The sequence below is a fragment of the Erpetoichthys calabaricus genome, chromosome 18, assembly GCF_900747795.2.
Source record: "Erpetoichthys calabaricus chromosome 18, fErpCal1.3, whole genome shotgun sequence".
Lineage (NCBI taxonomy): Eukaryota > Metazoa > Chordata > Cladistia > Polypteriformes > Polypteridae > Erpetoichthys > Erpetoichthys calabaricus.
In genome coordinates, this window is record NC_041411.2 from 7,493,645 (window position 1) to 7,506,095 (window position 12,451).

General features: G+C 38.5%; 1 protein-coding gene across 8 annotated transcripts in view; it reads left to right on the forward strand.

Annotated features, from left to right (window-relative positions):
- Positions 1 to 12,451, forward strand: part of specc1la (sperm antigen with calponin homology and coiled-coil domains 1-like a) — a 284,094-nt gene that overhangs the window by 247,342 nt on the left and 24,301 nt on the right. For all 8 annotated transcript variants that reach the window (XM_051921211.1, XM_028825345.2, XM_051921214.1 and 5 more), the window contains exon 12: positions 607 to 709. In XM_051921211.1, the coding sequence (XP_051777171.1) occupies positions 607 to 709 (103 nt within the window). The remainder of the gene's footprint in view (positions 1 to 606; positions 710 to 12,451) is intronic.

Consider the following 12,451-nt stretch of genomic DNA (forward strand, 5'->3'; position numbering starts at 1 on the left):
TCCCAATTAGTTTGGATGCATTTCTCCATAATTTGGCAGACGATATGTTTTTATAGGCTTCTGAGTTGATTCTGCTACTCTTATCATGAGTGACTTCATCAATAAAGATAACTGAGCCTGTTCCAGAAGCAGTCATGCAAGCCCAAGCCATGACACAACCTCCCCATGCTTCACAAATGAGCTTGTATATTTAGGATCAAGAACAGATCCCTTCTTTCTCCATCACTTTGGTAGAGGTTCATCTTTCTCTCATCAGTCCTTAAATCTTTGTTTTAGAATTGTTGTAGCTCATCTCTGTACTTTTTTGCAAGCTCCGATCAGGCTTTCCGATTTTTACTGTGATGAGTGGTTTGTACTCTGTGTTGTTGTTCTTCAAGTCACCCACGAACAATGAACTAGGATTACTTTTCACTCCTGCTCTTTGGAGTTTCTTCATGCTATAAACGTCTATGATAGACCAAAAATACCATTTAAATAAAATTACAAATTACTTGTTCTAGCAGTCAGTAAATAGCTGTTTTATATTATAAATCAGTATTATTTTCAACTAATTGTTTCCAATAAGGGTGATTTTCTGAAGAAACCTATGATTTTAATTTTGCTCAGGGAGGAGCGGAAGGACCCTTTATCAGCACTCGCTCGGGAATATGGAGGATCCAAGCGAAATGCTTTGTTAAAGTGGTGCCAAAGAAAAACTGAAGGGTATCAGGTAAGAGAAATGATTCATTTTCCCATTTATCACAGATAGTCATTTCAAGTTAAGGTCAGGAGAGAAAAATAATTACTGAAGATGCAAAACACTCTAATCAGGAGAAATAATACGTGTGGCATATGATTTGGATTTAAAAACTGTAAGTGGGCATGTATCTTGTGCCTCTAATCAATTTACATACCTTGATGGCACTGGTGATAGATTTTAGAAACTTTTCCAGCAGTTTGCTCTTCTTCGTTCCCTAAATCAAAATATACTTTGCTTGTTAAAACAATGTGAACTAAACTCCAGTAAAGTGTATTAAACGATTAACTAAGAAAGGTTTGACCATTAAGTGAATATTTTTCTTAAACTAGGGACGCTTGAACTTGCAGTCAGCTTAACTTCTCTGTGACCTTCTTCAGCTTAGACTTCCCTTCTGGTGTGTCTCCTATCTACTGCACATCTTTTACCCTCTTTAAGAGAGGATTACAGAGTTTAAGGAACAATTAGAAATCTTGATCTATTACGTCGATCTCACCATTTCTACTCGTAGGGGGTGGTGGTGTCAGACTTCATGACTGCAGTAATGATCGGGTCACCAGAGCATGTTGGTTTACATGACTAGAAATTGTATGGCTTGTCTTATTACCCAAGTGTTTCATGATTTTCCAGCAGTTACACACTTTCAAAAAAAAAAAATCACATGTGCCCCTTTTCTGACTGCCGATAACATGTTGCCTAACAGAGCCAGTGACAATGCGAAGGGTTCATGGGTAAGGCAAGTAAAGCTTCTTCTTTCTTTAAGTCGTGGTACGTGAAACATTAGATATCAGACAGACAAATCACTCCTATTTGCAAGTTCCAATGAACCTGGATTCCTCATTGCTGCATTTTATGAATTACACATCTTGGTGGGTGATAATTGGTTGTCCGCTGTCATGCGCATAGAGCCCACCCCTACAACTTAAGGTTTTGTCAGGGCGAGTCGTGAACTAGTTGGACTGAATTCCTGGACGTTTCATACTTTATGACTGGTAGTCATGGGAGTGTTGTGCAGCTGCTACTCGCTCTCTATGATTATGTAAATAATGTCTCCTGACAAAGTGTAAATCTGACACTACTATAATTTTAAAAATGCAAAATAAAAGGGGAAAAATGGGTCAGCTGATTAAACCATAAAGAACAATTAAAGGTAACAGACTGATTGAGAAACTAGTGGGATCAAAAAGGTATAGCCTTAGGAGGCCATGAGGACTGAACATTAAAAACCCATGCTTTAGAGCAACATTTCATGTGCCACATTAATATCTTCTATGACTGAGAAATAACTTCCAGTTGAAAAATACTAAACTTAACCTTTGAGCACAAGAGGCTAGTCTGATGTGTATTATTGTTTTATTTTGTTCCTATATAAATAAAAAATACTTGCTAAAAGTCACATTGATTAAATTCTAGATGCAGAGAAATGTAATAGTATCCTCTACTGCAAACAAGGTTTATGTACAAGAGGACAGGATTTTTGTATGCCAAAGAGATGTGCCTTACAAACCGTGGAGCCCTTATAAAATTATATAATTTATCAAATTGACACCTGCTGTCACTGAAATGTGAGACACAGGATACGGAGCGTGATTAACAAACTAATGCTTTGTCTTGGTGTTCTCTGGAAAGCTGCACAAGGCAGAGTATTTCATTTGAGTGAAGCCTGGTTTGACTTTTAGACAAATTATCGTAATTTTGTTACACAGAATAAGGTTTTATAATTCAGGATTTTTTTTTAAGGAAATGTACATGATTTATGTCTTTTTTATTTAGTTGAATATTTATCATTACCAGTGTGCTTTATGGTATTTATATGGACATATGATTATTTGATCGATGTTTTGTTATTTAGAAAGCAATTTTGTTAATGGCACTTTTCTTATTTATTTATTTTTTTTAATCTCAATTCAAAAGAATACTGTCAAGAATTTATATTTGAGGGCTAGATATTATACATCCTTGGTGGTATTCTTGAATTAACCTATTAAATTTGTTAATTTATAAGTTGAATTACTGTTCAGTCTTGGAAAATCAAGTTTACATCTAAATTGTTTTAAATTTTATACCATAAATTAGATAACTTTTTTATGGAGCTGCTTTGTTGCATTATTGATATTTCAAAATGACATGCAGTATATAGATTGGTATTGTGGGATTGCAGTATACAGTGTGCATGCGGAAGTGCAATGTCATTGGCTATTTATAAAAATGTAAGGCACTGTTTTGATATATAGTGTAATCTGTACAATTATATTCCTATTTGCCTGTAAGCAGTTCTTGCAGTGGAATGCTGTTGTCCTGCCAAATTGGGACAGAAATTATCTTAAAGGATGTTAGCTCATTTTTTCCCAAATAGGGCTTAAATATTAATACAGTATGTAAAAGGTGTATATTGGTGGTCATTGATTTTGTTTCACAACTGACTACTATAACACTGTAAACTGATTAAGAAAATCCTGATAAACTTTTTTTAAAAATCTGTCTTGCTGTGGACAATAGCTTTGTTACAGCCCTTTATTATGAGGCGAGTTATGGAAGGCACCATAAAAAAAATTCACATTAAAAATCAGGTTAAGTTTTACATCTTTTAATCCAAGTTTAAAGTAGATTATGAAGTTTGTACATATCAATATACATAAAACTGCTTTTTATTTCATGAACTAAAAATTTCCCCACTATCATAAATAAAGTCCTAAGCATAAGTATTTACATTTTGTGATGCTTCTGTCTTATACTATTTCACATTCACTAAGCAAAAGCTTAATTCTTCAGAAAGGAATTGCTCTGAGGGGATAGCTTTGTTTGTAGACATGGTTTTCATTCACCTTGGAGTCTGATATTCATTCTTGGTTTCAACTGAGTGGAGTACACCCAGCAGTCATCACTATTTGATGGCTTGGCAGCAGTTAATTAAAATGATTGACTCTGTTCTTTTAAAGAATTTGTAAGTAACTGGAAAACCCTATTTACTCGTCTAATCATTGGATCTAGTAGTTTGAATTGAAGGATTGTTTTCTCAGTGACATTCCTTGGATTGCACTTTTCAACTAGTGACCTGGAGGACAGATTCCTGGCTATGCAAGCTGAAAGACCTTTCCTAGTTTGTAAAGGTTCTGTTAATTCAGTAACAGTGACTTGCTAACCTAGGGCATTTCTAGATGGGTTAGCCACGGCTCTGCACTAAAAGATACAGGCACTTTCTATTATTTTAATGTACTTGCACTACTTGTGCCAGCAGATGACACCCCAGAATGCAAGTAACGTGAACACACTTAGCCAAACTATGTCAATTCAAGAAGTGAATGTGCTAAGGTGTTATGTGTATTGTAAATACAGAATCTGTAGTGTCCGGGTCAGTTGGAGTGTTCGTTAGGATAGGAATCATACTGAGAGATGAAAAAGCACATTTTAACAATAACAAAAGATGTACCTCACAAAATATATAAAGCATCTGGCCTGATTTCAATTAAACTGTAGGATGATAATTAATCAATCATTAGTTTTTATTATTGATCAATTCAAATTGTTCAGCAAAGAGAAAAAAGAATTGCCTTATTCAGTTAATTTATTTATTCAATGTATTGCCAATACTGTCAATAAAGTGCACTTTGAAAGTTGATACAGACTTCTATGCACTGTGGAAGTATTTTTGGGGATGTTTGGCTAGTCTATCATATTTTGCACAATTTTATGAAATTCGACATTCTTTATGAACATCTAGTGTCCTAATTCTTGTAAAGTCATATGTGTGGCATAATTAATTGTAGATTTGTACGTTTGTACTCCAAAGAAAGCATGTTTGCTGGTAGTGGAATATTTTGACATGGAAAATGTAATACTGTGTAATCGACTCATTATTTACGCAAACAATAACAGTGCAGTGTACAAATTGTACAGTCAGTAACAAAAAAGGACTCTGAACACACATAGTTAAATATTGCATGACTTGAAGCTCATTTTTATTATAACCCTGCTCGCAAAGAAATTGACGAAGCATGCTACTTTCACATAAACAAAACAATTGTTTTCTATATGGACAAAGTGTTTTCTACATAATACAATGTAGGGTGGTCTTATAATTGATAGTATGCTTTTGAAAGCATTTGGAAGCAGAGTTCTAAACATAAACATGTTTCTGCCTAAGTGTGGCTCACTCTTCCGTTTAAGTCTTTCATGTTAAGATATACTAATGCCATTGACTCAGGCCTTTTAAGTTACATTGAATTTACAGTGTTAAGTGGCCAAGAAATTCTACCACTCCCCACACAATATACAGTAGTATTCAGAAACCTTCACTTTCTTCAAATTGTATTTAATTTTAACTAGATAAATTAGCTATTTTTGCCCATTAGTCGACACTCAGTAAGCCATATTGGCCAGACAGAGTCGCAGTCAGGGTGGCTGATGGAACAGTCCTTGCAGATAACACTGCAGTTGTGACCCGCTGGACTGGCTACTTTGAGCAGCTGTTTAAAGCTGATCCTCCGGCTAGGATGATGGATATCTCTGGTCCACAGTCGTCGAGGCTGATCCTCCAATTAGTTGTGAACCATCCAATCTCACTGAGATTGCACAGGTGGTGAACCAGCCGAGGGGAGGAAAGGCTGCAGGGATCCGTGGTATCCAGGGTGAACTTCTCCAGGCTGGTGGTAAGGCTGTCCTCCTGGCATTGCAAGAAATCTTTGCTTCCATTTAGGAGATTGGCATCATCCCAACTGACTGGAAAACAGGACTTGTCCCTATCTGGAAAGGGAAGGGTGACCACCTGGATTGTGGCAACTACAGGGGGATAACACTGCTCTTGGTGCCGGGTAAGGTCCTTGCTAGGGTCGTCCTCAATAGGATCCGTGATCACTTGCTCACCTACCAGTGACCGGAACAGTCTGGTTTTACGACTAAGAAGTCTACCATCGACCGCATCCTGGCACTGACAGTTCTCTTGGAGCGCAAACGCTAATATCGGTAGAGTTTCTTTGCAGCCCTTCTTGATTTTCGTAAAACGTTCAACTCAGTTGATCGAGCTGCCCTATGGGACACCTTGAGTGTTTCTGGGATCCCCCCAAGGTTGCTGGATATCATGAGCCGCCTGTACACTGGAACTGTGAATGCTGTGCAGAGTAGAGGCAGAACCTCTGTGTTTTTCCAAGTTGATTCTGGAGTTCGTCAGGCGTGTGTTCTGCTCCTCCTCTGTTCAGTGCTTGCATGGACTGTGTGTTTGGCAAGGTCGTGGGGTCCAGCGGCTGTGGGGCATTTGTTGGTGAAGAAAGATTCACGAATCTTGACTTTGCTGACGATGCTGTGATCTTCGCAGAGTCAATGAAGGCTCTGATCGGGGAATTTGAGTGACTGAGTGAGGAGTCTGAGTGTCTGGGCTTGCAAGTGTCCTGGATAAAAACCAAAGAGCCAGGCCTTTAATGACCTCTTGGGCACAGCCATCAGCAGTGTGTCTGTTTGCGGAGAGAGTGTTGACCTTGTTGAGAGGTTTACTTACCTTGGCAGTGACATTCATGTCTCTGGTCACTTTTCCTATGAAGTCAGCAGAAGGATTGGGAGAGCTTGGGGGGACATGAGGTCACTGGAAAGGGGTGTGTGGCACTCCCGATATCAATGCAAAAGGACGAAGGTCCAAGTGTTTAGAGTCCTGGTGCTTCCTGTCTTGTTATATGGCTGTGAGACATGGACGCTATCCAGTGACCTGAGATGAAGACTGGACTCCTTCATGTCATGTGTGTCTCTCCGGAAAATCCTTGGGTAATGTTGGTTTTGACTTTGTGTCAAATGAGTGTGGATTATGAGGTCCCAAATGAGGCACATTACCTGCGGTGTGAAGTAGTGTCAGTTACGGCACTACAGCCATGTGGTGTGTTTCCCTGAAGGTCATCCGGGTCGTAGGATCCTCATTGTTGGGGACCTGAGTGGCTGGACCAAGCCAAGGGGTCGCCCATGTAACACCTGGCTGCGTCAGATAGGGGGTCATTTCCGGTGGGTGGGACCGGACCATGTGTTGGGGGTTGCCAACCAGGATCCCAAGCTGTTTCGTCGTGTGGTGGGTGCGGCAACGCAGTGTACCAGTACATGCTCCCCAACTTGACTTGACTTGAGAGACTGAGCTGGGAAAGATGAGCAGCAGGTGAGTGTGATAAAGGATAATAATAGAAACACAAGTGAGAAGAGTTTGTTGAGCAGATGGAAATAGTACTTTGAGAGGTTAATGAATGAAGAGAATAGCCACATCATCCAACCTTCTCTCATAGTGAAACAGGAAGTACAATGGATTAGCAAGGAGGACGAAGAATGGGAAGGCTGTTGGTCCAGATTACATATCTTTGGAAGCATGGAGGGAAACCACACTACAGATGTGATGTTTACTCTGATGTTATTGATGAAGTATAGAGACGGCAAAAAGGGAGTGTATTGTGTCTTTGAGGACTTAGATAAAGCATATCATTGGGTGCCTAAGGAGGAATTGTGGTATTGTACAAAGAAGTTGGGAGTGGCAGAGAATTATGTAAGAGTGGTACAGGATATGTGCAAGGGCAGTGTGACTGTAGTGAGGTCTGCAGTAGGAGTGACAGATGCATTCAAGGTGGAGGTGGGATTACATTGGGTATTGTCTCTGAGCATTTTCTTATTTGCAATGGTGATGGACAGGTTGACAGAGGAGGTTAAATAGGAGTCCCCATGGACTGTGATGTTTGCAGATGACACAGTGATTTGTAATGAGAGTAGGGAGGAGGTTGAGGAGACCCTGTGGATGTGGAGGTATGCCCTAGAGGGGAGAGGAATGAAGGTCTGTAGGACCAAGACAGAATACATGTGTGTAAATGAGAGGGAGGTCTGTGGAATGGTGAAGATGCAAGGAGTAGAGTTAGCGAAGGTGGATGAGTTCATATACTTGGGATTAACAGTACAGAGTAATGGTGATTGTGGAAGAGAGGTGAAAAAGAGAGTGCAGGCAGGGTGGAGAAGAGTGTCAGGAGCAATCTGTGACAGATGGGTATCAGCAAGAGTGAAAGGGAAGGTGTATAGTACGGTAGTGAGACCAGCTATGTTATATGGGTTGGAGACAGTGGCACTGACAACAAGACGGGAGACAGAGCTGGATGTGGCAGAGTTAAAGATGTTATGATTTGCACTAGGTGTGACGAGGATGGATAGGATTAGCAACGAGTACATTAGAGGGTCGGATCATGTTGGACAGTCAGGAGACAAAGCCAGAAAGGTGAGATTGCATTGGTTTGGACATGTGCAAAGGAGAGATGGCGAGTATATAGGGAGAAGGATACTAAGGATAGAGCTGTCTAAGTGGAAGTGTATGGATGTGATGAGTGGTGGGTGTGACAGAGCAAAATACATAGGACAGGAAGATATGAAAATGGGTGATCCGCTGTGTCGACCTACAACAAGAGCAGCCAAAAGAAAAAGAAAGACAAAGTGAAAAGGTTTGTAAAGTGATGTAAAATAAAATGCAGTTTACATCACAGACCCCTTCATGTTCTGCACACTTTCTGAATCAAGTGTATTATTTCAGTTATTAGTTATTAATTTACGAGCTGTTAATGTAGAGTAGAGGATTGACCAAACAAAAGGTTAAACATGTTTATGACACAAGGGAGCATCACATTTCCTTTTGAAAAAAAGCGGTGAAAGTGATGTGTAGACTTAATCTGTTGCTGTGTTTTGCATTTAATATAGGTTAAATAGTTTGAGTTTGCAGATAATGGTGAGCTAGAGGAACATCTCACACTCAAAAGGTGTCGTATTAAAACAGAGAAAGTATAATAGTATTAAAGGTTGACTGAACAGGAAGATGTACCAGTAGATGGCATGAATCATGTGAAACACATGCTAGCCCTGTTGGACACATCATTATCCATATCCCGATTTGCACAAGGTATGTAATATCAATATTGAATGTGCAGTACTTAGCATTGTGTGATTTGCAACAGGTTTATCAAAGAAAAAAAGTTCACAAGGATAAGATGAAGTTTCTGTGCAAAACTCAACAAAACTTCCATCCTAAAAAGTCCTTCATTGGACATAATTTAGAAGAAAGTTTAAATGCTGGTTCACTATAAAAGTTTAATTTGTAAATTAGAAACCACCTTTCATAAAAAAAAGTTACTTTTAGAACCAGTTGCCTGAAGTTAATTGAACAAAAAAAACTGACGCTGCCTCCTTTGGGTTGAACTGCATATCCCCTATCTAATGTATTATTAACATTTTAATTTTTTCAAAATTTCAATGTTTCATTTTCAAAAAAATATTTAATACTAGTCCAGCTGAAGCATGCTGCAAATATTGTATAACTGTACTTCTCCATAAGTAGTATGTCATTCATTAGTAATTTTTTTCTGTAGCTTAAATAAATTAATTGGGTACTTTCAGCTTTTTAAAGTCCATTCTTTTTTCAGGTTATTGTTGTTTTAGATCCAGTAAAGGAAAATAGTATATCAACATTCCTTCCTAACTGTTAAAAATAATGTAGAAAATAGTTATGAGGAACACCCCAGCTAAATTAAAGACAATAAAAACAATAGGGGAGAATGTTAATAAATTAACACTATAATACACGCTACTGAAAGCTGGGGCCTAGCACGGTGAGCTGTTTAACTCCACCTAGCCCTAAAATAATAATGTAGGCATCAGCAGACTTCCTGGTGAGGTTCTGAATTGAGAGGAGTTCAGAATTGTATTTATTAGGTGGCCTGCTTTAAAGTGCACGTTTCACTTAGCAGAAGGAAAAAATAACAGGGGTATAAAAAGTAGATGTGATTGATCCAGGCTGTGCATTTATTAAATACACCCAGCAGTCAGTGGCCTTGCGCCCTGAGGTAGTTTGTCTGCTATTGTGACTGAATCTAATAAATGACTCAAACTACAAGGTAAAATTTTTCTGATACAGACAAAAACCTGTTTAATAAATGCAGGCTGAAGCCTGAGGGAACACTCGCAGTCCCTGTAACAGATTCATCTGTATACTTTTCTGTTGTGTGCATGTGTGTTTGTATATGGTGTATACGTATATAAGTGAAATATGTATATGTATATAAGTGAAATTCTGTGGTGAGGTTTGCATGTTTGTAGCTGGAAATTCACAAAGGGAGAAAATGAACCACTTATCTTAAAAATATATATATATTTTTTTTAATCCTAAGCTTTCAGTTTCAGATGAAAATGATTGACAGACAGGAATACAAGGCAATATATAACATAAGGTGGGAAGGTCAGTGAGGTGGTGTTCGGAGGGTGTTGTTCAGAAAGTCTTATTTATTTATGTTCTTCTTTTCAGGCCCACATATGCTGGGTTCATGTCCAAATGTCTGTTAGTGGTGTTTTCATTGGTTAGCCACAATTCAGCCAGTGTCCTGGCATTTTCAGTATTAGCCTTTACTTGTGCTGAGTCTCATCTAAAGGTGTGTCCAGTTGAACTTGTATTGTGTAAATCAGAGACTGTGGGGCCTTTCTGCTGACCGCATTGCAATGTTCCTGTATACGTGTTGCGAGTGTTTTTGATGTATGTTCCACGTATACAGCTGGGTATGAACCACATGGTATGTTGTAAACCACGTTCTGTGTCTCTGCTGCTGAATTCCTGCTTTTACCATTAAAAAGGGACTGTGCATAGTGTTTGTAGGCTTGTGCGCTGTTTTGATGCCTGCTCTGGACAGGATAAGTGCTGTACCTTCTGATACGTCGTGATGATATGGAAGTGTATGCCAGCTGTGATGGGGCAGGTTAGAGTCGATTGTTTGCTGGGGTCTGTGGCATCTCCTATGTAAGCATTATTTGCTGAAGGTCTCTGTTGTCACCATTTCATGTGAACAGTTGGGAAAGACAGTGTCTGCCATTGTTTTTAGTCTCCTTGGTATTAAGAATGAACTCTTCTGAATAATGTCTTAATACCGCTTCGTTTATGCAATGATGGGAGATTGATAGCAAAATGTAATAATCTGTCTGCATAACATTCCTTGTGATAAACACCTGTCATCAGGGTGGCATTCTTACATCAATTTCCTGGGCATCTCCATTGATAGAGGTATCAGTTTACTTCTTTTTCCATAATGAACTTGCATTTATAATTAAAGTTTAATCTGCACACAGAAGTTTTGATTTTCAGTTTACACTGTTCCAGTGGCTTCTTTGCAGTTGTGCTTGTTTGTATAAATGATTACCGTAAATTCTTGCGTATAATGTATACTGTTTTTATTTATTTTAGTTCTCTAAAAATTGGGGTGCACATTACATACGACATATTTTTAAAGCAATAGTTTCTCACATAAATCAACATAAAATATCTGTTGCTGCATTCAGTGTGCTGTTGCTGCATGTTAGCCGTCTTTGGCAGCAGAGGGGTGGGGTGAGTGGCAAGTGGCTGCCAGGCTATTTTCAGAAAAGCTTGCAAAACAATGGTTTCACACATATGTTAATTTAAAACGTTTCTTATCTGTTCTGTTGCCACTCTCGCTGTGCGTTTGAATCTGTGGCAACAGCGGCAGTGGAAGTCGCATTGCAACACAATCTAGTTTGTACCTCTTGTCATTGTAAGTTTTCACATTTTCAATCTGAATCGCCAAATCACTTCCACCAAAATCAGAGTCCAATTCAAAATAATAAAATCTACGCAAAATGTCATCCACTGAGTATTTTGCTTTACACATTCACTTCACTCTCTTGCCAGATGTCGATGCCATTTTTGCCGTTGTTTGCTAATTGCTATTCGTGCACATGCAGCTGTTAAACATCAAGTCAGTGAGTCCAACATTCCTCCAAGCAAAGAGAGTGAACCTTTTCCGTAATGGCGAGTTTTTTATCACCCATACCCCTCCTGTCAACATCTGTTCCATGAGAGTTCATAAAATCTTGAACAGTTAAGGGTGCACATTATATACAATTGTTTTTTTTTTTTTTAACGTGAAATTTTTGGGCTAAATCAGCATGCGGATTATATACAAGTGTGCATTATATGCAAGATTTTAACGGTATACTACAATGTACAATGTATGTTAGAAGTAAAAGTAGCATTTTAAAGCAAGTTTAATTACAGTATATCCATTCTTTTGTACCATATTTCTCTTGCATTAATATTTCTGCCATGGTTATTAAAAGAGCAGTATATACAGGTTAAAGGATGGGCTGCATCTCTAAAAGAATACATTAGCAGGGAGCATGTGCCCTTTGCGAAACAGAACTCAATGCAATGAGGGCACCTAGCAAGAATGCTGCTTCTTGTGTTAAGCAGTTTACATTCCATTAACGGTCAAGTCATCTGTGATTCCAAGGTGTTTTTTTGGCATATGCATTTCACTGTTTTATTGTCATACACTTATTTTCATGTTCAAATCCCCATACTGTTTTATAAATGAGACCTCTGGTTACCACACTGCTCATGAAATTGTCTCTCAGTCGAAGGCCTGATCCTACCTTGACTGTGCTGTTTTAAGATAAAGGATCGTTTGTAGAGAACCAATCTGGAATTTCATACTTATACAGTGCACTGAAAAGTGAATTCATCAAATGTCTTTTATGTTTAAAATCTTCCTTGTTAACTAAGGAGATTAAAATCCTAGAGGTTCTTTTTAATGCAGATGAAATGGGTTTGTAAAACAAGTGATACCGAATGAATGGTGTGTTTTTCCTTCCACAGCTTTCTTTTCTTGGATCTTATTTGTTTCTGATCATTTATTTTGCCATTAATTTCTTTGTAACTGCCGG